The 25,772-nt window shown below is 42.5% G+C and overlaps 1 protein-coding gene across 1 annotated transcript; it reads right to left on the reverse strand.

Moving 5' to 3' along the window:
- Nucleotides 1-544: 544 nt before the first annotated feature.
- On the reverse strand, nt 545-24,560 carry LOC124240172 (sulfotransferase 1C1). Its single transcript, XM_046662936.1, has 8 exons — nt 24,498-24,560; nt 23,047-23,246; nt 20,430-20,558; nt 6,259-6,356; nt 3,240-3,366; nt 2,232-2,326; nt 898-1,078; nt 545-664 (listed from the first exon to the last, which is right to left on the reverse strand). The coding sequence occupies exons 2-8, from the start codon at nt 23,216-23,218 to the stop codon at nt 552-554; spliced, it is 915 nt and encodes a 304-aa protein (XP_046518892.1). The 5' UTR covers nt 23,219-23,246; nt 24,498-24,560; the 3' UTR covers nt 545-551.
- Between the last annotated feature and the right edge of the window lie 1,212 nt (nt 24,561-25,772).

Here is a 25,772-nt window from a genome sequence, read left to right on the forward strand (position 1 = left end):
CCAGGCTATTGTAAACTAGTGATGGAATTAACTCATATGTTTATTTTGCCTTAGTATAGATGACTATATTATCATGTGGTAGTTGTCTACATGAATGATCATGTAATTTAACTTTAAACATCTACTCAGGATTTGATTACATCGGTTTTTTTTTTTTGGAGGAAGTTTAGCCCTGAGCCAACATCTGCTGCCAATCTTCCTCTTTTTGCTGGGTAAGACTGGCCCTGAGCTAACATCTGTGCCCATCCTCCTCTATTTTATATGTGGGACATCTGCCACAGCATGGCTTGATAAACAGTGCATAGGTCCACACCCGGGATCTGAACCAGTGAACCCCAGGCCACTGAAGCAGAACATGCAAACTTAACCACTGCACCACTGGGCTGGCCCCTGGATTTGATTACATTTTGATGAAGCTATTATAGTGTCATAGGATCTACAGATAGTGTAGAAAAGTTTAGGATTAGAGGAAGGGTGTCATTATCTTAAGAATCCTTGATTATGAGTCTCGAATGTCTAAAATCTAGTAGGGAAGTCCTGACCAGTTGTCCTCAGATCTCTGTGCGGAAGATCAGGGTGCTTCCCGCCATCTTCTTCTGGTAGTCCTTGTCAAATTCCTCATTCTGAGCCACAGTAAAGTGGTTCTTCCAGTCCCCAGGCATCCCTGAAACCAGGCAAAGTCTTAGTGATAGCTACAGGAGTACAGGGAGAAGTGAGCATGCACCCTTAGAGCTAGCACAAGAATGGGGGAAAAAAGGGAGTTTGCCTCTCAAAAACGGTACAGTAGTGTCACTGACAAGAATAAGTAATGGAATGTGAAACGCTACTGGAAAACCTAAGCAGATCATGGGGACCACAGAATCTAATTTGACATCTTAGAATATATGTCTTATGTACCTTTCCTCATAAAAGGGGAGATAGAGTGGTCCATGATGCTGGTAGGCAAGGTGGTGTAGTTGGCCATTGGGTTTTGCTTCATTACATCAAATGAGGTGTGATAGATGATTTTATCCAGAACTTCCTCTGGTATGTCTTTCTCTAGGAACTTCAATATCTTCTGAATTTCCCGCCTTGGGTCCTGTGTGTACAATAGTCATACAAAACAAATAATTTTGGGTTTTCTGTTAAGGACGACATTCTGTTTGGACAAATAGGGTTTGGAGATGGATAAGTTAAGGGATAAATTTAAATATATTCAACAAATATTCCTCAAGTGGTGACTATGTGTGAGGCACAACACAAAGAAGAGAGCCATCCCTGCCCTCAGGATGCTTACCTTGCAAAGGGTATGAAATGTAAACACAACTAACTGCAATACCCAGCACAGAAAACATGCTGCCTGCATACAGAGAGAGTGCTATGAACTTTGATGGGGAGGATCAAATATATCTTCTGGGGGAGATCAGGAAATGTTGTATAAAGGAGGGAAAGTGCTGCTGGTGAGGCACAATATGGCTAAGTCTAGTTTTTGAGTTATAAGAGATGGCCAAAGAGTATGAATTTAACAGAAGGTCAGTAAGAGGATGAATGAAAGAGATCTCAAGTTGCCCCAGAAATGTGAATCCTTGTGCCTTGGTTCTATCTGATGAAAGAGATGGAGAAAAAGGAGCTGTAGCATTTGATTAGATTTCAGAGGACTTCTTCTTAGCATTGGCATAAGAAGTAGTTTTGTGATTATAGGACACTCATACACTGAGTCATAAGGGTGAATGTGTGATGCCACGCCTACACAATGACTTAAAATGGAGAAATCAGTCGTCAGACCCAATATGTGGGCTCAATCCTGCTAATGTTTATACAGGTTTATATGGATTTGGGGTACGGAAGAGGAAGAAGGAAACTAAATTTATTGAACACAACTAGGCACTTTACAAATGTGATCTCATAAATCCTTACAATAATTTCATGAGATACAAAATGAGATGATATCCATTTTGTAGGAGGAGAAACATGGTTCACAAGTGTCAGGATTAATTCGACCATAAAGGCATGTGATGTTTCCTAAGGAGGAAGGATCTTTTGGAAATTGCAAACTGAAGCAAAGAAAATTTAGAAGACCAAAAAATTAGTTAGAGCTTTTGAGGATAAAACCAAGTTGGAAAGAGTGTCATGGAGAGAGAGAATTCGCACTGAAGGCTTTTTGTGGGCAAGCGCACATGCGAGGGTTCTAATTGGGATTTGTTGCATTGGAGAATGTGGGAGGAACTGATAGAGATCGCATTGGTCCTCACCTCCTTCATGTCCTCGTAGAAGAGGTAGAGAATGTGGTGCTGGTCTTTCACATTCCACCATCCCTTTACATGGTCATACCAGGAGCCCCACAGGACTGAGGGGAAGGAAAAAGATGTGGCATCAATATCAACTTGAAACTTACCAGATGAACATGAATGTCTCACATAAAAAAGGACATTTAAGAAACACAACCAGAAGACAAAGACCCTGGGCAGAATTCTTATTTGCAGAAGACAGGGATTTTTTAATTTTTAGGGAGATGATAAAAAGTATTCCAGATTCCTTGGTTTATATTTCCACCCTTGAACTTACTACTACATGAAATACAGTCTTTTAGCCAGGGATTCATAATTTTTATTTCCCTTGCCTTACTGCATGGTACCTAGGTCAGAGTTATGCAATAAATATTGTTTCCTAACAGGCTGATTTTGAAAAGAAGACTTTCATTCTGAAAAATCCATAATTAGCAGATATTTGGGCACCTTTACTCTCTGTGATGGTGAATAGGAGGAAGAGAGGTGAACTGGGTATCTGTTGTTGACCCTGCCAAATCCACTCTCCACCCTCCTCCACACTGTGAGGTTGACCTCTATGGACGGTGTCAATGGGCTCCCTTGACCTCAGAAGGCTTTTGGAGGCAGGAAGACAGTGAGGATGGTGTGTTTATTTCCTTGATGTTCTTCCTGTTGGCTCACTATGGTTGACTGTTTCCCCTGCCAAAGGCCTTGGCTCCCGTTAAGGGGCCCTCTCCTTTCTCCAGAGAGCAATGGCTCCGTGCTGGTGCTGCCCCTAGAATATTGTACTATCACCGGTTGGTTTCTTTACACTTTGCCCACAGCTTTCTAAATAGTCTCTTAGCTAAACTCTCCCCAAATGACCCAGTTTGAGTGTGCTGTCTACATCCTCCCAGGACCTTGATAAATACAATGTTAATGCAAACACTTCCTTTGTGATGTCAGTATGCAAATGAATAAGTAAACATGAATCCACAATTTCCGTTTACTTACCTTTCCCAGCTTTGAATGTCTCAACATATTCTTCCCATGTACCAGGGTCAGGCACCATTTTATTCATTCTTGAGAAATGGTAGTAGGACACCAGACAGTCTTTGGCATTTCTTGCCACGTAGATAATCTCGAATCAGCAAGCAAGAGGATTTAGACACAGAGAGAAAACAAGACAGAAAAGAGGAACCTTAGACTATCCCATTTGAGTAATTGAATGTGCTTGTGTTTGCTGTGATCAAGATGACCATATCCTCCAGTTGCCCAGGCAGAGTTCCAATTGATATGTGTGGTCTTAGTATAATTATTACGAGTATCCCTTTTTTCTCTCAAAAGTGTTCTAATTTGCATGATAAATACTACAGTCACCTAACTACGATATTCCTGGAGGTTAAGGAGGCTGCTGTGGTAATTTTCCGTGTGTGAATGGAAGGTCCTCCTTGGCTTTCACTAAGCAAGGAATCTAACTAGGTTGCAGGCTAGAAGAAGCTAAAGCAGTTAGCCCTCCAGTCGCATTTGACACCATGAAGTGCAGCCTTACAGTGAATTATCACTCTTTTCATTTGCTGATAAGATTGCAGGACCTCTGAGGGCAGTGCTTAGCCTACCATTGGAGCTGCTTGTGATGGTGTCTTCTCATAGGAAAAGCAGAGGTATGATTTGGCTGAGGAGAGCTGACCTCTTGGCTTCTTGTCCCATTGTCCTCTTTTTCCCACTCACCACCCAGCTTCTGATCCCAGCCTGAGCTCCTGTGTGCACTCTTAGCAGAGCTGGGGTGGAGGAGCACATCAACAGTTTGTCAAGCATTTTCCCCTGTGTCTCACTTACTGAACAGAACTTCTGTGTCCATGCAACCAATCACCCAGTCATATTTTCCTCTTAGCAAATTACCTCAAGCTCCTGCTTTCCCAATTGCATTTCCTCCATTGCTCTCTCAGACAAACACAGACTTCCCAAGGCTCTATCTCTCTGCCCTTTTTCCTATTGCTGGATTTCTCTCCACTATTCATGAAAGCACTCAGGAAACCAAAAATATGACACAACTGTAAGGTCTAATTATTATGTAAATATATTTCTTAATGGTTATTGCCTTTTTGTAAATCAAAGCCTGAGTAACTAGAAGAGGGGAAGTCTGGGCTGGACAATGAACATATTCAAGTGTACTTGTCATGTGGAGTCGGATGGTTGGGTGTGATCTAATGTCAAATACTTAGATTTTCTGAGAGTCCATTGACCCACCTGTGTGAGTTTTCTATTGCTGCTATAACAAATTACCACAAACGTAGTGGCTTAAAACAACAAGAGATTTATTCCCTCACGGTTCTGGAAGCCAGAGTTCACTGGGCTCAAGCCATGCTTTCGGCGGGGCTGATTCCTTCTGGTGGTTCTAGGGGAGAATCCATTTCCTTGCTGATTCCAGCATCTGGAGGCCACTTCTGTTCCTTGGCTCTTGACCCTGTCCTCAAATCAGTCCAATCTATTGCTTCAGTTGTCACATCCACTACCTCCTCCTTTGATCTTGTTGCCTGTCATAAGGATCCTTGTGATGATATTTAGGGCCCACCCAGATAATCAAGAATAATTTTTCCATTTGAAGATCTTCAACTTAATCCCTTCTGCAAAGTCCATCTTACCATAGAAGGTAGCATTCACAGGTTCTGGTAATCAGGATGTGGACATCTTTCAGGGATTCCTAGTTAGTTCACCACTTCATCATAAAATGAAAAGCTTGGACTAAGCTCTCTAAAGCCACTTTCTACTCAAATAATCCACAATTCTAAGCAGCTAAAGGGAGGTGCTGCCATTGAGATTTTTACATTTTTAGAAGGGCTGATTTTACCAAAAGAAGGTGTTGGTATGATGACTAACCAAATGTTAGTGTGTCTTATGACAGAGTCCACAATATCATTTGGAAATAATATTGGTTCTTATACAGTAAAATTAACATATGAATGAAGTTATCTATCTGTGGGAATAAACCAAGAAGTTTTCACAAGTCAAGATGACCTGGGTATAACTTTAGGGAAGAAAATCAGGAATGGGATAGCATTTTGATACATGAAAATCTACTCAACTGTATTGTACCTTGTTTGGAGATAGGAGATGGGAAAAATGAAGAAATAGTGAGTCATGGAAACTCAGAAAAAAGGGAGAGTCAAAAGCAATCACTTGCATTGTATATCTGAGTACTGCACTGAGGAGAGCGTCTTGGCAACATTATAGTTTCCTTGGCAAGGGTTCAGTCCAAAAGTTGAAAGAGTCTGCAGCTGGGTTTCCACAGTAGCTTGCCCACTGGGAGAAGATGTGCTGCTGGTTCAGCTGATACAAGCATTTGACTCTGCTGGGTGGCTATACTTTTCACTGCAAATTTATAAATTGAAATTTGGTTTATATTCCATATTTCATTGATTTCAAGACTTGCTGATGAAGTAGGTATCAAAAAGAAACTCTAGTAAATTCAAATTACACTGCATTTATAGGATCTAAATTTTAAAGTGCCAAAATAAAATACAACTTTTGAAAATGGAGGACATAGAGGTCCAACAGTGCCTGGGAACCTACTCCATGATATGCTCTTTGTAAGGATGGACCAATTGCATCACGGTCTTGTGGCTCTCCATTCTCCTTTGTCTCGCTCCACTTTTCCCTCCACAGGTTTTCCTTAAATAAATCCCTTTCACATCTTACTCTGCCTTGGCTTTTGTTTCTTGAAAAATTCAAAGATAATAACCTTCCTCAGGAAATTCGTGCTTTGTTTCATTGCTCACTCTCTTTGAATGTGGCTTAATTGGCAGCCAATCAGAATAGTTTTGTCTGAAAATTTCCTAGTGTATACCCAGAAATAATATTTTGAAGGAAAGGTGGATCCAGAATAGAGTGTGTGGGAATGCGGGGGTAATGCCACCATTTGCCTTATACCTCCACTGGTTATCTTTCAATATCATTGATTGTTTCCACTTAGATAGAGACATTTTTTGGCCATACTGATCAAAACTGGGTTTGAAGAGTTGGCTCTTCCTACCTTTGAATTTTCTTTCCAGAAGGAAGGTGGTAGCATCTGAACAGGCAGATGAGTCTTCAGAGTTCTAGGAGAGGGCATTTTACTGGCCAGATCGAGACCTGGGAAATAAGCCCACACTATTTAGCTGAATATTTCTCAATATTATTATTTTGGAATATGTATTGTCTGGAATCAGGTTTATCAAATAGTTGGCTCTGCCTATAAAAGCCATAAAGTTACGGTTTTTACATGTCTAGTTTTCCTCCTAATGACAAGTTTATCATCCTTTCTGGTAGAGGAAAGCCCTAATGAGATACTGAAAACTACTGAGGCAACATTACACTTCTTATCTGCTAGGTATTGCTGTGTACTTGTATGGGAAATAAAATGCTTTGGGAGGTTTGAGGTTGGTGATAACTATGACCCCAGCAAGCTCTTGGATATTCATCCTTTAGGGTTTTCTCTTGCTGCAATGGGGAGTTAACAAAGGCAACTGGAGAAGAGCTGACATCTCTCTTTAAGGGAGGGAAGTTATTGGGCCAGCTCTACAGCCTTAGAAGCTTTGTCTAAAGAGCTTCAGTCTTTCTTTCAACATTTACTTTCAAGGCCAAGAACTACAATCGTCAGTAGTCACGTGCCAGCACTGTGCTCTGTGCTGGGATATATTTTCAGATGAAAAATTGAGCCTTATAGGGGTCAAGTAATTTTTCCAAGTTAGTAAATGCGAGAGCCAGGATTAGAAATTGGCCTGTGGCTGTGGAGAACCATAGAGGGGAGGCTTAAGAGACTTTGTGAAAAACAGTAGGGAGGCAAGGCAGACTTAGATAAATCAGACACAATCCTCTCTGGAAATAGTAAGTCCAATGCTAAATGTTAAAACACTGAATACAGGCTGGAGTTGGCCACACACAGCACCAACCTTGGGGAAGGGGCTGGCAGGTAAAGCACAGTGGCAGCCTTGGAGAAGAATAGCTTCTGATGGAAAATCAGATAAATAGAGAAGGGGAGGTACTCCCTGGAGACCTGGCAGTGAAGGGAAAGAAGGAAGAGGGAGAAGATTTAAAGATCCTGCAGAAATGAAAGAAAAACAGGGCATGCCAATTCCTCCTTCTCCCTCAAGCACTGATACCGCCCATAAAGAAAACTGCACGGCAGAGGGCAGAACTGACAGAAGAGAATGCTTTCAAACCCGGACTTATGGCCATGAAATGAATACAAACAGAAGGAAGCAGATTTCATTGATACAGAACTACTATAAAAATCAGAGAAGGCAAATCAGAGCCTCTAACCTGATGAAATATTCTCCCCAAAAGCCAACTACAAAGCTGAACAAAATTGTGACACAACACTCCAAAGCGAATTAAATATCCTGAAACCAACATTTAAGAATGTGATAAAATAACTCAAATATACAAAAATTCAGAACATAAAGAGACCAAAAAAAAAAAGTGAGAAGTGAAAAAAGATCTGATTGAACTCAAGAAAGAGAAGAAAAAGACAAAACAACATAAGACGTGATTAAATCATAAGGTTGACAATAGAGAATAGATTTAAATGAAAATTTAATGAAGGACATTGAAGAACAGAAGGAAATAACCAAGAAAATGGCGATGTGATAAGGAAAGAAGTAAAAAGGGTCCATCCAAGGGAAAGTGGCGGAAAGTGCTGACCTAGAAGATGGTAAAGGAGGTCTGACAATGGTATAAAGTAGAGTTTCTGAGAAGAAAAACTGAAATAGCAGAATAGAACTAATGTTTAAACCTCTAATCTGAAGAAACTTTATGGAAAAGGGGGCCTGAGTTTATGTCTGTTGAGAGTTTAGCTGAACTACTCCATAACACCTCTGTCTTGGCGTCCGGTCTGTGTGGCCAAGCAGGCTGGCCGGGGCCTTGAGCTAACACGAGCCCCTCCCGCCAGCTCATGCCCCAGCCAGATGGCAGCCTGCAGAGACCCCCAGTGGCCCTTGTGATAAACAGTCTCCCCCGCTCCCAGGGCCTTCCCCTTAGATAAGACCCTCTTGAAGCTTACCAATTGATCAGGTCGGCCTTATCCCAGGAACCCCAAAGCACTCCACCTGTGGACCCTAACAAGGGTGTGTGCCCCAGGCCCTGCTGCGCTCTCTGCCTGCACCCTGCCTCGACCTGTGTGGCCCCTCAAGGCATGCTGTGCACTCCTTCGAGGACTTGTGAGTAAGAAACCTCTATTTCAATTCCCCTTGGTCTTTTGTTGAACTGGGGCTCACCATCTGACACCCTGTGGCTCTACTTAACAAATGTTAATTTAACAAAGTCACAACACCTGGCTTCACAAGCAGGACGGTTTGGGTCAGCTTGCAAGAGACCATGGGGAATGCAAATGATTTACTGACTGGCTCTCTCAGAGGGGTAATTCTGTCTGGGAGGGGCCCACTGCCTGCTGGTGTTTGGCTGCACTGCTTTGGGCTCTGCGTCCTCCCTTTGCAGAGTGCTGCCTGAATTCCCAGAGTGCAAGCTCTGAAAAAAGCAACCAGAGTCCTCCTGAACCTCAGAGCATTGCTCTTCGGAGCTGGTCAAAGGGCCGCAGATGTGTTTTCTCCCAATAACTCCCCACGGGGTAAATGACCCCAGCAGATGTTAGACTTTGGAGGGGTTTCCCAACTCTAAGCGCAGACCCAGCTGCTGACTATTAGGACAGTTGGCTAAGATTTTCGCAAGGTCCTATCATGTTGGTTAACAGCCGGGACCTGTGCGTGGCCACCCCTGCCCTGCTGCAGGCTCCTGGACAAAAGTGCCAAGCAGCGTCCTTAGAAGGAGAAGAGGGAGGTTCCCTTCCCTGACCACTGTTCTTGCTGGAGGCTCTAGAACTCTGTCTAGGTTCTAACTTGTGTCACAGGGACCCTTGCTGGGGTGTCATGGCCCCTCACAAAGGCAAGAATGGCTGAGGCCTGCAGTCCTTCTGTTGCTGTGTACCTTGCTGCTGTCGCACCTCATATCCTGACCCTATGGGATATTGTGGGTCCCACTCCTGGTGCCTGGTGGCACAAAATCTAATGGCCCAATACAAACAGTCTGAGCACCTGGTGCCTGCACCAAATAAAATGCCCAAGGAAGTTAGCAAGCTCCTCAATAAATGTAGAATGCCCATAGTGGTGGCCTGGGCACTGCTCAGTGCCGTGGAGTACCAACATGCCAAGGTGCTGGGTCTATGTTCTCAGGGTCTAGGGGCCACCTAATCATCCTGCCACCACTGGGCTAGTGGAAGTTCACCTCAATCCCAGTGAGGTTGATTGGGACTCCCCGGAGAGGGAAGTGGCCTCCTAGGAGTCTGGCCACTGAGGATGTCCACCACAGATCTTTCCAGTGACAATTTGTAAGGTCAAATCAGTGTGGGATAATAGAGACTTAGAAACTGAAACTCAAAACTTTACACGCCTTGAGATTCAAAATATTTTAAAATACTTTGTACAGCAGGAGGGAGAAGAAGGGGCTGACTGGCTGTTGAGAGTATTTAATATTGGCTCTGAGCTCTTACTCACTGCCATAAAATGAGGCAACTAGCCCGCATTTCTAAGAACCCCAAAATTCATAGCCTTTAAAAGATCCCCAGAGCCTGAAGGCCAAATTCTTGAGAGACACAGGTGACTCAATCCTCCATTCCTGAGGGGCCGCCCAGGATTAATTCAACCAGAATTAAAGCAAAGGCTGCTGCCATGGACAATCCCAATATCATAATTGGGATTTCTAATCATGACGGAGAGTCCAAACCCAAAGGCACAAGCCCTAAAGATATAGAGGGAGAATCCCTTCCTCTGCTACTTGGATTTCTATGGCTTGGCATTGAGCCCACCCTTCTCTCTTGGTTGTTACCACAAAGGCTCAAAGCCAATGGGAGACATTAGATGAAGCCTAACTCCTTCCCTGTGTAATTGGTATGGTCCAATCGGTCTATCACTTCTTTGAACATAGCAACCCAGATGACCTGGGTTTCATCTCCAATCCTGAGGAGGCCCCAGTAGACCTTGAATCCAGAGAAATCTTCTTACAGGGAGCACCCCCACCCCGAATTTCAAGGCCATACTCCATTTCTTGGCGGCCTCCCATACTATTCAGGAGGTCATGCAGGGAGTAGACATGGTGGCCCATCATGAGGGAGATACTCATCCAGACTCCTAGATTTTATAAGACCAAGGCAGCCCACAACCCCAAGGACAGCCCTTGGGTGCCAGGCCCCACAACCCATCTCCTGGTCCTGGGCCCACCAGGCCAACCCCATCAGGAAGCAGCACCCAGGATGACTCTAAACAGCACAGGGCCTTATGCTGGCAGTTCTGACAAGTGGGGGTCTCAAATGATCTTATATCTGGACAGTCCTGGTGCAAGCTCCTCTCAGAAACAAGTGATCACCTCAAGACAGAGTCCAATCTCAATGGCCCAGAGGCCTGCAGAGGGTCCCAAGACTCCCTCTGCCTCAAACAACTTCCCTCACCTGCGGGCCCAACAATCCCCCAGAGCATTGCTCTAGACATCAGCAGCTGCCCGGAGCTTGTCACCTCCTGGGGACAATCGCCTCTTCATGACTCTGGTGGTCCACTGGGACAAAGGAAATAGACTTTCTTGGCTCTATTAAACACAACAGCCCAAGTCACAGTAATTTCAGGTGATTCTTCTCAATTCCCTAAGGGAGCCTTCCACAGCCTACGAGGCACAGCAGGTGAAATTGTAAAGGGAGTACACGTTAAGCTAGCAGGTCTATTGGCACCCTATTTCTAAAACAGTTGCCAATGGTGGTGGCCCCCCTGGCTCTGTGTTTTCCTATTAGAGGTATGGATGCCCCTACCCAGTGACATGTCTGGTGAGGTAAACCCAAATTCCTGGCCTTTCTTGTGGGAGCTGCCAAGTGGGAACCTGTCCGATTGCTTCCTCCAGTGAAAACAGTAAATATCCCACAATATCAGTTGAAGCAAGGTACACAGGGCCTTCACCCTCATCGGAGATATGCTTGACACTATGGTCCTTGGGCCACCATCTCACACTCTGGTAGCCCTCTCTGACCAGTGTTAAAACTGCCACCAATGAATGGAGATTAACAATTGACTATTGATACTTATATGCAGAGGTTCCTGCCATTAAGGCTCCCATTCTGAACATGATAGAGACAGAAGATGACATCTAAAAAGCTCAGGGTCCCTATGTTTTACTCAGTCCCGATAGTGGAAGACTCACAGCCTCACTTTGCTTTCATTTTTGAGGGCACCCTGTGCACCTTCACTTGGCTGCCTGGGCTGTCTCAGCAGCCCTGCCATCACATGCAACCTGTGCAGACAAGATCCAGATTCACTCCAACTAACCTACTGCTGCCTTCAGCATCACATAGATGATGTTCTACTATAAGGCCCTCTGAGGATACCATCAGGGAAGATTTATACCTAGTAGTGTAACATTTACAGCAGAGAGGATGGGCCATTGCCCTGAATAAGATCCAAAGACCAGTCACTTCTGTCAAGTTTCTTGGCATAATGTGGCAGCTGAGGGCACTTAAAACATCAGTTCCTCTCCATCAAGCCTCCCATGACATCACAGCAGGCACAACGTGTATTAGATCTCTTTACCTTTTGGAGGCAACACATTCCACAATTATGCAATTTTACTTAAGCCTATTTACGCTGTGACATGCCAATCAGCTTCTTTCTGTTTGGGAGAACCTCACCAAACTGTTTGCAGCTGGCCCAGCAAGCCAAGGAGCAGGCCCTGCCCTTAGCCTCTCGTGGCTCAGACTTCTGAGTTGAATCACTGGCAATACCTGATTATGCCTCGTGGCGTCTCTGGACTAAGCATGGCTCTATCTGGCTGCGCTTGGGGTTCTGGACCAAACATCTGCCCCAGACAGAAGCCTGGTACACACCAGTCAAGGACCAAATTGTGGCAGCCCACTGGGCCCTTTTAGAGACAGAGACATTCACAGCCTATACTGCTCTGCAACAAGTCCCCATCCTGCTTTGGTCAGGCATTCAACCCTGCATGGTCACTGAGGCCTCACTGTTAAAATGGAAATGGTACCTTCAAGAAAGAGCTAAATCTGATGCCAGGGCCTTTCCAGATTACAGGAGGATGTGGCCTCCCCCCGACTCAACCTCTTTCCCACTGACATGGAGGTGCAGCTAGTGACACCCCTACTGCCAGCCACTCTAGCAGTTTGGGGAGACCCTTGGGATCAACTGTCTGACATGGAAAGAGAGTCAGTGCATTTCACCTACAGCAGCATCACCATAGGGGCCAATGCAGCCTGCTGAAGGCTGTAGCACACCATCCTGCTAGTGTCACATCCCTAGTTGAAGAGGGTTCTCCTAGCTGGCCCAACTGGCAGAATTGGTATCAGTGTGCTTGGCTCTACAAAAGGCCACACAAATGGGACTCCCAAGGGCACACATTTTTACTGACTCCTGGGCAGTAGCCACTGGGCTTGCAGTCTGGTCTGTACCATGGCAGAAGGATAATTTTATGATTAGGGAAAGCCTCTCTGGAGTTCCTCCATTGGGAGAGAGCGAGCCTACCACACATTATAGACTCGGATCAAGGTACCCATTTCCCCTCCCAAGCTCTTCAGTCATGGACTCTAGAACATGGAATCTTGCAGAATTTCCACCTAGCTGACTGGCCCCAAGTGGCTGGAGTTACAGAGAGGCACAACGGCCTACTCAAAGACGTGTTCCTCAAGCTTTTAAACAATAGGTGGTCTCCCAAATTTTACCCCTGGTTCCAATCCTACTTAATCCCTGGTCCTCAGGTCTTCAACCCTCCCACACCAATTATCAATCTTCTCCAAAGACTCCCCTGCTAGTACTTACAGGGAATCCCCACTCCTTTGACACCAGAAAGGACGTCGTTCACATCTGCTTACAGGTGAATGAGTTTATCCCACCAGATGAATGCTCCCCACTAGTTTGATTTTTTGGTTGTCTCCCATTTTCCACATGCTGGCAACATGATCGAGGGTGGAATGTGTAATATGACCCTTATAACGGAGGGGACAAACCCCTACCAAATTGTGTAGAGATGATGATTATACAGATTTCATTGGCCAGACAATGTCCCAGTACCAGTGCAAAGCTAAGGCCCCCAGCTTTGCCTCATTATTTGGGTTATAAAGATTAGTTCGTTAAACCAAATTTGGAAAAAGTTTTGCAGGAGATTGAAATTATACCTCCAGAGTCAACTAGCAGAACTGTAGATCTCAGAGGGAGGAAAAGAGGCTCTCTGCCTGGTGGATGCCAGTCACATTACGAAATGAAGTCCTTGGGATGGCCCTGTGGTGTAGTGGTTAAGTTCGGTGCACTCTGCGTCAGCAGCCTGGGTTCATGGGTTTGGGTCCTGGATGTGGACCTACACCACTCACTGGCAGCCATGCTGTGGTGGTGACCCATGTACAAGATAGAGGAAGATTGGCACAGATGTTAGCTCAGGGCTAATCTTCCTCAAACAAAAAAAGGAGAAAGATTGGCATCAGATGTCAGTTCAGAGTGAATCTTCCTCTCCAAAAAAACAAAAGAAAAGAAAAGAAATAAAGTCCTCAAAGGAACCCTGGAATCCTGTGGTTGCTATCAGTGGAGTAAGGCCAGGTCTTTACCTTACCTCAGATGAAGAGGTAAATGATCCCTTGCTCCAAAGCAACCACATTCCACCTTTGGTCAGATTGCTGCCAGGAAGGATGTCCCTGAAAACTAGTCAAATGCAAAAGCTCTCCTTTATTGGCTCTATTGCTCTTATTGTGTACAGCCTGGATGATAGGGCTGCTGGCGGCCCCTCCAGCCTAACACTGTCTCAGGCTCTCTGGCTGGAACAAAGTCAGCCAGAGGCACAACTGCACTGCAGGATGCCTGAGCACCAGATGCTGGCAGGCCCTGTTGGAAGGGCTTTGGCCAGTGTGCCAGCAGGTGTGGATTCTGACCCAGAGCTCACATTCCTCTACATTAAATAGTGCCAATGGAAGTGATGTTTCAATGAGCTTCTCCCTCCTTATACCACTCCTCAAATTAGATCTCAGGCAGAACGGCCTTCCCCATGTAATCAAATCAGACCCATCTTGCTAGCAGGTTTGTGCTCCAATGAACCCACCATAGTTTTAATGGGACAATCTGTAAATTATAAAGCTGCCATGCACAAAATGTCCCTACAATTAGCCTATAAATGTGCTCAGAATCTATATGCATTGTGGATGGAGTCCTCACAAAGCTCAATCACGGAGGTCACATGCTTCTTTCCAAGGTGCCCTCTGATGAACTGACAGAGCTCACTGAGATCTCCTCACAGCAGCAGAGCCCACACTTGTAGTTCCATCCTGAGCCAGGCCTGTAGCATATACACTCAGAATTAACACTACTACTCGTCCTGGATCTCCACCTGGGAAGGCCACCCTCCCCTGGGCAGGCCTCCACCTCCCCCTGCCCCAGGTATACCAATGCCCTAGATGGTGACGTTACAACCCAAGAGAATGAGGAGGGAGACAATGCAGCTCAACCTCACTCAACATTGGAATTTCCCCCCCAAGATTGCATCTGCACCAGGAGAGAAATGACTGTGGTGACTGTCAACCTAGAGGCCAAATTGCAAAAATGCCTCCAGTTGATGGACCCTGAGGACCCTATAGAATTCTATTTTCTGAAATAGCCAACTGCTTGCCTTGAGAACCTTGACTCTATCACAACGCTTGCAAAACCATGAATAAGTCTCCTGCCGACTGTCTGGAAACAGTAGACACCATTTCACCTTTATGGCAAGCCAAATAATGTGTTCTAAACCACACTAGCCAAAATAAGGCACTTCCTTGCAGCATCCCTAGCTTGACCTGCTTAGAGCCCACAGTTAGGGAACTCTTACTGCTGTGTTTACTGCTCACTGTGCCAGACTACAGCTTTTTCTTTCCATCTGGTGCATCCATGACAAGCCCTGATCCTCTTGCCATTCCCACCACCACTAGGAACCGAACCCGGGCCACCGAAGCAGAGCATGCCAAACTTAACCACTAGGCCATGGGGCTGGCCCCTGGAGCAGCATTTTTAAATAAATTTAAGGAAAGAGAGTGTGAATGAATGATGTTATAGCCAGGCAAGCTGTGCTTCAAGCATCAAGACCACAGAAAATGGTTTAAAATGTTCAAGAACTCAGAGAACGTGGCATACACGTACCTTCCTGAGCGATCCACTAGAAGGAGTTTGATGCAACCAGGAGACGACCGGGAAAACATTACCAAAAGGACTGATGGTGAGCATTTCATATTATTTAACACTAGAACTAAAATTAAAAAGAGTGAGGTGATGGATAGAAGAATAATGTGTAAACCTTACAGGTTCTGACGAAATAGAAAGAATGCAACTTGAAATTTAGAATAAGATCATTGCCAGTTGTATAAGTAATAGATGGAGTTAAAGGATTCTTTTGAAACTGGCAGATCAGACAGGTTAAGTAAAAGAAAAGAGGATTAAGTCCTTATAGACAGTAAAAATACACAGGCAACCAACCACTAGGAAAAAAAATAAAACATTTCCTAAACAAAGCAAAACAAAACGAAAAGGATGTACCAAATAGGGAAAGAAATACAGTAAGTAGTACTTATTGTACATGAATTTTCAACATATGATAATATGACATAATTGTGACCAAACATGTCAGTCATATCAATAAATGCGAGTGGGATTAAATCATCTTTTACAAGGTTTCAAATTGGCTCATAAAGGAAAACCCAACTATAAGTGGCATACAAGAGACACACCTAAAACACAGCAGGGGTAAAAATAAAAGGATGGATAGAGATATACCACGCAAATGGAAACTATAATAAAACAGGGATTGTGATGCTATCAGATAAAGTAGGATTCAATTCCAAAAGCATTAGATAAGACAAAGAAAAAAACAGAGAGGGCCCAAATAAATAAAATTAGAAATAAAAGAGAAGATATTACAATGGACACCACAGACATACAAAGGATTATAAGAGATTTCTATGAACAATTATACAACAGCAATTTGATAACCCAGAAGAAATGAATAAATTCCTAGAAACATACAATTTTCCAAGACCGAATCAGGAAGAAGTAGAAAATATGAACAGACTGATACTAGTAAGGAAATTGAATCAGTAATCAACAAACTCCTAACAAGCAGAAGTTCAGGACTAGATTGCTTCACAGGTCAATTCTACCACATGTTTAAAGAAGAGTTAATACCAATTCTTATCAAACTATTCAAAAAACTGAAGAGGAAGAGGAAGGAGTGCTTCTAAACTCATTCTACAAGGCCAGAATTACCCCAATAACAAAACCAGACAAAAACACTACAAAAAAAAAAATACAAGCCAATATCCTTGATAAACATAGACGCAAAAATCCTCAACAAAATATTAGCAAAGCAAATTCAACAATACATTAAAAGGATCATATACCATGATCAAGTGGAGTTTATCCCAGGGATGTGAGAACAGTTCACTATCTGCAAATCAATCAACCTGATACACCACATTAACAAAATGAAGGATAAAAATCATGTGATCCTCTCAATAGGTGCAGAAAAAGCATTTGACAAAATTCAGTATCCATTTATGATAACAACTGGGTAAAGTGGGTATAGAGGAACCATACCTCAACATAATAAAGAACATGTATGGCAAACCCACAGCTAACATCATCCTCAGCAGTAAAAAGCTGAAAGCATTTCCTCTAAGATCTGGAACAAGACAAGGATGCCCACTCTCGCTGCTCTTATTCAACATAGTATTGGAAATTCTAGCCACAGCAATTAGACAAGAAAAAGAAATAAAAGACAACCAAATTGGGAAAGAAGAAGTAAAACTGTCACTATTTGCAAGTGACATGATACTATATGGAGAAAACCCTAAAGACTCCACACAAAAAAGTATTAGAACAGGAGCTGGCCCAGTGGCACAGCGGTTAAGTTTGCATGTTCCACTTTGGCAGCCTGGGGTTTGCTGGTTCAGATCCTGGGCATGGACCTGTGCACTGCTTGTCAGGCAGGCGTCCCACATAAAATAGAGGAATATGGGCACAGATGTTGGCTCAGGGCCAGTCTTCCTTAGCAATAAAAGGAGGAGGATTGGCAGCAGATGTTAGCTCAGGGCTAATCTTCCTCAAAAAAAAATTTAGAACAAGTTCAGTAAAGTTCCAGGATACAAAATCAATATACAGAAATCTTTTGTTTCTATACATTAATAATGAACAATCAGAAACAGAAATTAAAAAACAATCCCATTTAAAACTGCATTAAAAAGCATAAAATAGGGGCGGGTCCCACGGCTGAGTAGTTAAGTTCATGCACTCTGCTTTTGTGGCCTGGGGTTTGCCTGTTCAGATTCTGGGGATGGACCTACACATCACTCATCAGGCCATGCTGTGGTGGCATCCCACATAGAAGAACTAGAAGTACTTACAACTAGGACAACTATGTACTGGGGTTTTGGGGAGGGAAAAAAAAAGAGTAAGATTGGCAACAGATGTTAGTTCAGGGCCAATCTTCCTAGAAAAAAAAAAGAATAAAATACCTAGGAATAAACTTACCAAGGAGTTGAAAGACCTATGCTCTGAAAACTATAAGGCATTGAGGAAAGAAATTGATAATTTAATCACAATAATCACAATTTAATCACAATAATTTAATCACAAATAAATGTAAAGACATAGTGTGCTCATGGATTGGAAGAATTAAAATTGTTAAAATGTCCAAACTACCCAAAGCAATCAACAGATTCAGTGCGATTCCTATCAAAATACTAATGGCATTTTTCACACAATTAGAATAATCCTAAAATTTATATGGGGTTACAAAAGACCCTGAATAGCCAAAGTAATCTTGAGAAAGAAGAACAAAGCTGGAGCTATTGTGCTCCCTGATTTCAAACTATAATACAAAGTTACAGTAATCAAAATTGTTTGGTACCCGCACAGAAACAGACACACAGATCAATGGAATAGAATAGAGAGCCCAGAAATAAATCCATTCTTATATGGTCAATTAATCTATGACAAAGGAGGAAAAAATATACAATGGGGAAAAAGACCCTGTTTATCTTCAATAAATGGTGTTGAGAAAACTGAACAGCTACATGAAAAAGAATGAGACTGGACCACTTTCTTACACCATATACAAAAATAAACTCAAAATGGATTAAAAAGTTAAACATAAGAACTGAAACCATAAGATTCCCAGAAGAAAATATAGGCAGTAAGCTCTTTGACATTGGTTTTAGTGATACTTTTTTGGACTTGTCTCCTTAGGCAAAGGCGACAAAACCAAAAATAAAAAAAATGGGACTATATCAAATTAAAAAGCTTTTGCACAGCGAAGGAAACCATCAACAAAATGAAAAGGCAACCTACTGAATGGGAGTAGATACTTGCAAATGATATATCCAACAAGGGGTTAATATCCAAAATATTTAGAGAACCCATACAACTCAATGTCAAAAAAACAAACAATCCAATTAAAAAATGGGCAGAGGATCTGAATCGACATTTTGCCAAAAAAGTCATACAGATTGCCAACAGGTACATGAAAAGATGCTCAATATCACTAATCATCAGGGAAACACCAATGAAAACCACAATGAAATATCACTTACATCTGTCAGAAAGGCTATTATGAAAATGATAGCAGATAACAAGTGTTGGTGAGGATGTGGAGAAAAGGAAACCATCATGCACTATTGATAAGAATGTAAATTGGTGCAGCCACTATGGAAAATAGTATAGAGGTACCTCAAAAAATTAAATATAGAACTCCCATATGATCCAGCAGTTCCACTTCTGGATATTTACCCAAAGAGAATTAAAGTACTAACTCGAAAAGATATATGCACCTCCATTTTCATTGCATCATTATTTACAATAGGTAAGATATGGAAGCAACCTAAGTGTTCATCAATAGATAAATGGATAAAGAAGATATGGTATATAAGCACAATCGAATATTACTCATCCATTAGAAAGAATGAAATCTTGCCATTTGCAACAACATAGACCTGAGGGTATTATGCTAAGTGAAATGTCAGACAGAGAAAGACAACTACCATATGATTTCACTTCTATGTGGAATCTAAACAACAGAACGAATAGACAAGCAAAGCAAAACAGAAACAAACTCATAGATACAAAGAACAAACTGGTGGTCACCAGAGGGGAGTGGGATAGGGGGATGGGTGAAATAAGTGAAGGGGATTAAAAGGTACAAACTTCCCGTTATAAAATAGATAAGTCACGGGGATGTAATGTACAGCATAGGAAATATAGTCAATAATATTGTAATAACTTTGTAGAGTGACAGATGGTTATTAGACTTGTTGTGATCATTTCATAATGTCTATAAGTGTTGAATCACTATGTTGTACACCTGAAACTAATATAAGATTGTATGTCAACTATACTTTAATAAAAAAATTGGAAAAAAATACATTCTTTTAAAAAATAACAATAATGGGTTTCCAATAGCTATTATTTTATAAATGAAGAAATAGTTTTGAGAGGTTTAATAACTTGCTTTCTTATCTAGGTCACCTAGATGAGAATCCAAAGCAGCATTTGAAGTTGGACTGTTTGAATCCAAAGTCTATGCTTTTTCACCATTGGATTGTCTCCTATTGCAAAAGCTACTGTTTATAAAAACATGTCTTTTATTCCTAACTGATTGAAAGCTCTTCGAGAGTGCTATGTCATGTATTCCTTAGTATCTTTGGTGTTCAGTCTAATCATTTGTTGATAATAATGATACTATGTACAATTTAGCTTGATTGTCTGGTAGACAGGTTATAGACAAAGTATATTTGAAGACAATCCTCTATAAGAGGGTAGCACAATGACACAAGAATATGGTTCTTAATTACTGGATGCTAGGAGTCCTCAATGCTGCCTTTTCTGTGTTATACATTTATGGTCCCTCTCAAGTTCTCAATCAGCAGTAGGGTATGTGCTGTCTGATGCTACCCAATCATATATTAAAATCATATATTAAAATATTCCTGTCCTAAAGGAGAGGAATTTAGGAGCCTTTTTTCCCAGTTGAAGTGAGTATGTTGACCTCAACCTCCTTCAAACTCCTTCCTAGTTCCCTTTGGCAATATTTTCTAGAAGGCTGATTGCAGAAATAATTATCTTTTCTGGTGCAAACTGACCCACACAGTGGCTACAACCTCATGGGTCCCAGTTGAGCACTTACCTGAGTGGCCGGGTGGGGGTAGAGTCCACTCAATGAAAGGGTGTCGGTCAAAGGTGTTAGCCCGTTGGCACTTCTGCACATCCCCATCATTTTGGATCATGTCCACAATCTCCTGTGTCCAGGTTGTGCCTAAAAGCATTGGTTATTCTCAATTCTACCCACTCACCACACAATTTAGTTCTATTTCCTTGACTATTCACGTATTCAGTAAAATTCACATTTGCTGAGTGTTGAGTCCTATCAGCTCATTTGTCATCTCCTCTGCATAACACCCAGAGTGGACGAAGTGTCTATGTGACACCCAAGGTGGAGAGAGCCTCCGTGTGACATCTGGGATGGATAGGTCCTCTCCCTGAGCACCGGTGGCCCCTGTGCTCATTGTCAAGGTCAGTTTATATATCTGCCTTGTTGTGAGACTGAGAACTCAACAGAGGTAGGGCCTTGTCCTTTTGTTCTCATTGTTCCTAGTACCTAGCATAGGGCTTTGCACCTAATAAATGTAGCTTGCGGAAAAGAATATTGAATCAAATCAATGTAGGGAAATACAAAGATGAATTAGCCACTGTCCCAGCCCTAACAGCTGACAATCTTTTTGGAGGAGATAAGAAATGACAGAGATTGCTTCTTGCCTAGTTAATATCCATTCTTTCCTTCTTTCTCAAATTAACAGATGCTCAATTTTTAGCTGGGAATATAGCTACTTGGCTCAAAGGTGACATTTTTCAGTCTTTCTTGAAGCTAGATGTGGCCATGCCATTAAATTTTGGGAAGCTATCTTTAAAGGGAAGAAACATGACATTACTCCTCCCTTCCTACCTCCTTTTTGCTGTTTGGAATGTGCATGTGATGGCTGGAGCTCCAGCACTCATATTGGACTATAAAACAAAAGGTACATCTGAAAATGGTGAAGAAGAATGTCAGAAGGACCCAGGGTCTCTGATGACCAGTGCAGACACCATTTTAGCCCTGGACTATTAACCTCCAGACTGCTTTTTCTTTTGTGTTATTTTGAGTTTTTTGACACTTATAGCCAAATTGAACCCCAACTGATACAGAAGATGGGTATAAATAGACATATAAGTAGAAAAGAGCTAGACTGTTTATTGTCCATAAATATGCATTTTCCTCTTTACACCAAAGTGTTTGGTGTCTCTCTGACCCGTAGCCAAACCTGATTCTCAATGACATGTAAGACATGCACACAGATAACTGAAAGGTGAGCAGTCTACAGTAAGAGCCACAATGGATGTGCAAAGGGCCATAGGAGTTCAGGTGAGGAGGGCCAACTTACTGCGGAAGGGATCAGTCAGACTAGGTTGAGATGATATCTTTGGAGTGAAGAGTTAAAGCAAGACTACAATGTCTATCTGCAGTAAGAAGCTGAGCCATCCCAAGTGTGGAAACCTCAGGAGCCAGGATAGAGGCAGGCATATTTCCACAATGGGAAATGTAAGTAGGGCTCACAGGTAGTTGAGAGGTGGTGGGGGGCTGTGGGAGAAAAAGGCTGGAGAGAGTTTGGACTGTCATGTCGAGGGTCTTGGGGTTGATTGCACAATTTCCAAGGTGAGCTGAAAACAAATTTCTGCTATGAGGTGCAGTACAAATTTAAGTTCAGGTCTGGGCAAGAGAAGTACAAACCAGACAGAAAAGGAGGTTCTTGAGAAATTGAAAACAATTGAAACCAAGAGTAGGGCCAACAGGAAGACCCTACTCTAAGTAAGCCTGGTTAGCAGTGCTGAGTGGCAAGGACAGAGTGAGGTGGAAGGAGGGAATTCTGAGCCAGAGAAGACAGAAATGCCTTCTAATATGGTTCAAGAACTGCCGTGAATGGACTCTGCTCTGAAATCTTTCTGGTTATAAATATCTAGACTCTTCTTGAGTCAAACGGCCACTGGGAGACTTTCTCAAACTGGTTACAGTTTGAAGTTCTTTACCTCTCTGGGTCACACTGGTAGAAATTATAAATACAGATAACACAGGGGGATTATCAGCCATTATGTCACAGTCTTCTCTGGTTGCGATGTTCTCTATTCCTCTGCCCTGCACAAGCTTGGCACACCATTTTGCCTCCTCTGACTCGTACATTTTCCACAAACTCCTCTTCATTTTATAAGGTTCTGGTAAGTGTCACCTCCCCTCTCCCAGATCCTTCCCACTGTACTTGTGTAGGTTTGGACCCCACACTATTAGTACTTTCTATATCGAGGTGAGAGTGCTCAGTTCCACATCTGTCTCCTCCACTAAGAGAAGCTTCTTATGGGCAAGGACTGTGGTTACTTCCAGGAGAGCTTAGAGGGTAAAACAAAGAGTGGCTGAGTTTGCGAGATTTACTGTAAGAACTTCTGTACTATTTCTCAGATGCTATGCTTCTAAATAATTTTGTAATTCATTCAGTCCTTTGACAATTTTGGCTTCTGGCCATCTTTTTCTCTATCAGGGACCTAAATTAAAAAGGAAGATCTTGGATCCTGGGGGACTAGAACTCATAAGTGAGTCTGGTTTTCATTTTTTCAGGTGCCAGCCCTGGTGACAACCTGCATTTTAAAATAGAGAGGCCCTTTCAGGCATCCCAGCATCCCTAAGGCTGGCTTCCCCACGACCAGTTTCTGAAACCTACCTGCCTTTGCATAGGTTGCAATGAGGAGATCATCAGGTTTTGCTTGGAAATTCCAGATTTTGTCCCAATTATCACTCATTATCTTGGTCATGAGGACTCCATTCACTTCTTTGGTTTCTGGTTGAAGGTATTTTTCCTCCAGGCATAGATCTTTCATTTTCTCCAAGGACATCTTTCTAAGTAGACTTACTTGACAGGTGCTTAAAAGAAAGGTGTGCTTATGTCATTTCTAATGCTTAGAGTAGCCATTCCTTTTTTTAAAAATTATTTTCTGAGAGAGTTAGGAGAGATACTATGTTTAGTGTTAATTTGAGAGAAGTCAAAACTATGGGAGCTTGAAACATCTTAAATAGTTTTGTTTCAGCGGGTAAAGATGATAAAGAAGTAAACATATTTCTGATGGAGATAAGTGCCACAGAGGAAAAGAAAACTGGGTCATGTGTTAGACAATGGCAGTTTTGGTTTGGCTCCTGAGAGATGGCCTGTCTGAAGCCTGAGTGACAAGGAGGGGACAGCCACACACGGGGACCAGGGCGGAGGGCCATTAAGTTCACAGACTCTTGTCAAGTTTGAGCAACAAAAGAAGGCCAGGGTGGAATCAGCACTTAGGTGGGTTGGACACAAACCAGTGCTGGAACAGGCTGGGGCTGGCTTCATGAAACCACGTCTCACCTAGACAGCTACAGAGCTGAGAGAAGTGACAGGAGCAGGTGAGGCTTAACTAGACTCGTGGTGGGGCTCCCTGTTAGCACCAGACCGTCAAAAAGCGTCATTGTGGCAGTCTGGAGGACACAAAAATCTTGCAGCTTCCTTCTTGTAAACAAAAATGTTTACAGCTTCAGATGTCACATCCTGCCCCAAATCTCCGGGTGAAGAGCGACATCTGCCAGCTGAGGAGGTAGCCCCAGTTCGCTTGGAGGAGTGATGCTCACCGGCTTGGGGTGCCATAATTGTTCCCGTAGTAAATAACTTTGTTTCAGTCCCTTAAAGTCTTAACATTAAATTTATTACGGAAATATAGTCAAGTAAATCAAACTATAGCATTATTATTTTTGTTTTAAGTTTGAGAATAATCTTGGCATATTTAGTAAGTACTTATTATGTAGAAGAAACTTTGGCATATTGGAATATACAACAGATGAGGCTTACAATTAGAAGTTAATATATTATTGAGTAATTTAATATTTAGACTCGGGATTTTAGGTTGAAAGGTTAGGGAATTATAGTTAGTTTATAAATAAGAGAATTTAAGTCACTATATTCATAAGCTTAATTCACTAGATTTGTTAGAAGTAATTATTGAAGTAATTAGGATTTCTTTTTCTTTTTGTTATTGTTAAACATCTGAGATACTTAAAGAGTGGAATATGTTAAATTAAATGTAATTTAAAATATTTAGGGGAATTTTATTAACTAGGTTGGAAAAGCCTTTGTAAGTGGAAAACACTTACCATATTCCCCTGGTGCTCTGTGGTCCAGTGTGGGCTGGAAGACTTGGGTTCTAGTCTTAACTCTGAGTTTTGCTTTCCTCATGTGTAGAAGGAGGGGGTCAGACTGTAACTGTAAGTTCCCTATGATTTAATAATTGTTTATCTAATTTAACATTTTCCTTAGCTGAAACTCAAATAAAAGAGTGACCACTTCATTTACAAGAGGTTTTTGCTTTCTGAGACCTGTTTCCTCAATCCTAAAATTTAAAGTGATCAACCAGTATGTGCAGTTGTGCATTTGACAGAGCTTGACTTTGGGACTTCCCTGCACCTTTTCTGTCTTCCACCTTGCGGTTCCTCGTGCAGGCATGGCACGCCATACCCAGGCCTGTCCTTCACCCTGACTGTCTCTCCTCCTCTTTCTCCTGGCCCAGTTCAACAGTCTTAGTATCCATTCTCTGAGGTCTGCCATTTTCAAGCAACTGTAGATGCTGTGGATCACTTGGGATGCCTCCATGACTGCCGGGGAGGCTGGGTGTGTGTGGCCCCTGAGTGGATGGGCTCTGGGCCCCCCTCCCACCTGTTTTGACCTGAGCAGGTTCGTGTTTACTGTCTTCTGTTTTGGAACTCCATATGGACTTGGTTTTGAAGAAAAGGTTCTGGAATCAATAAGACAAGTGGACAACCACTTTTGTAGGACACTGCTCTACATGTCTAACGTGGCGATCAGTTCATGTTAACAGTGGGTTAAACTCTTCTAGGAATTAATGTCCCTAAAGTTGGAGGAGTTGAAGCATATTGGGAGTAGAGGTGGAGGGGCAGCTGAAGGTGCGCTCTAAAGAAGCCTGTGGCAAAAGAAACGTTTTTGGAGAACTTCTTTTATCTCGAAAATTAGACAAGTTACAATGGAATATTATTTCTCACTAAAAAGAAATGAGCTCTCAAGCTATGAAAAGTGCATATTACCAAGTGAAAGAAGCCAATCTCAAAAGGCTACATACTGTATAATTCCAGCTATATGACATTCTGGAAAAGGCAGAACCATGGAGATGGTAAAAACATTGGAGGTTGACAGGGGCTAGGGAGGAAGGAGGGATGAATAGGCAGGGCACAGAGGGTTTTTAGGGCAGCAACTCTATTGGGTATGATACTATAATGATGAATACATGTGGATGGATACATTACACATTTGTCCAAACTCATAGATTGTACAACACCAAGAGTGAACCCGAGTGTAAACTATGATTGAGTGATTATGATGTGTCAGTGTAAGTCAATCAATTGTAACACAGGTGC

Source organism: Equus quagga, chromosome 5 (assembly GCF_021613505.1).
Source record: "Equus quagga isolate Etosha38 chromosome 5, UCLA_HA_Equagga_1.0, whole genome shotgun sequence".
Classification (NCBI taxonomy): domain Eukaryota; kingdom Metazoa; phylum Chordata; class Mammalia; order Perissodactyla; family Equidae; genus Equus; species Equus quagga.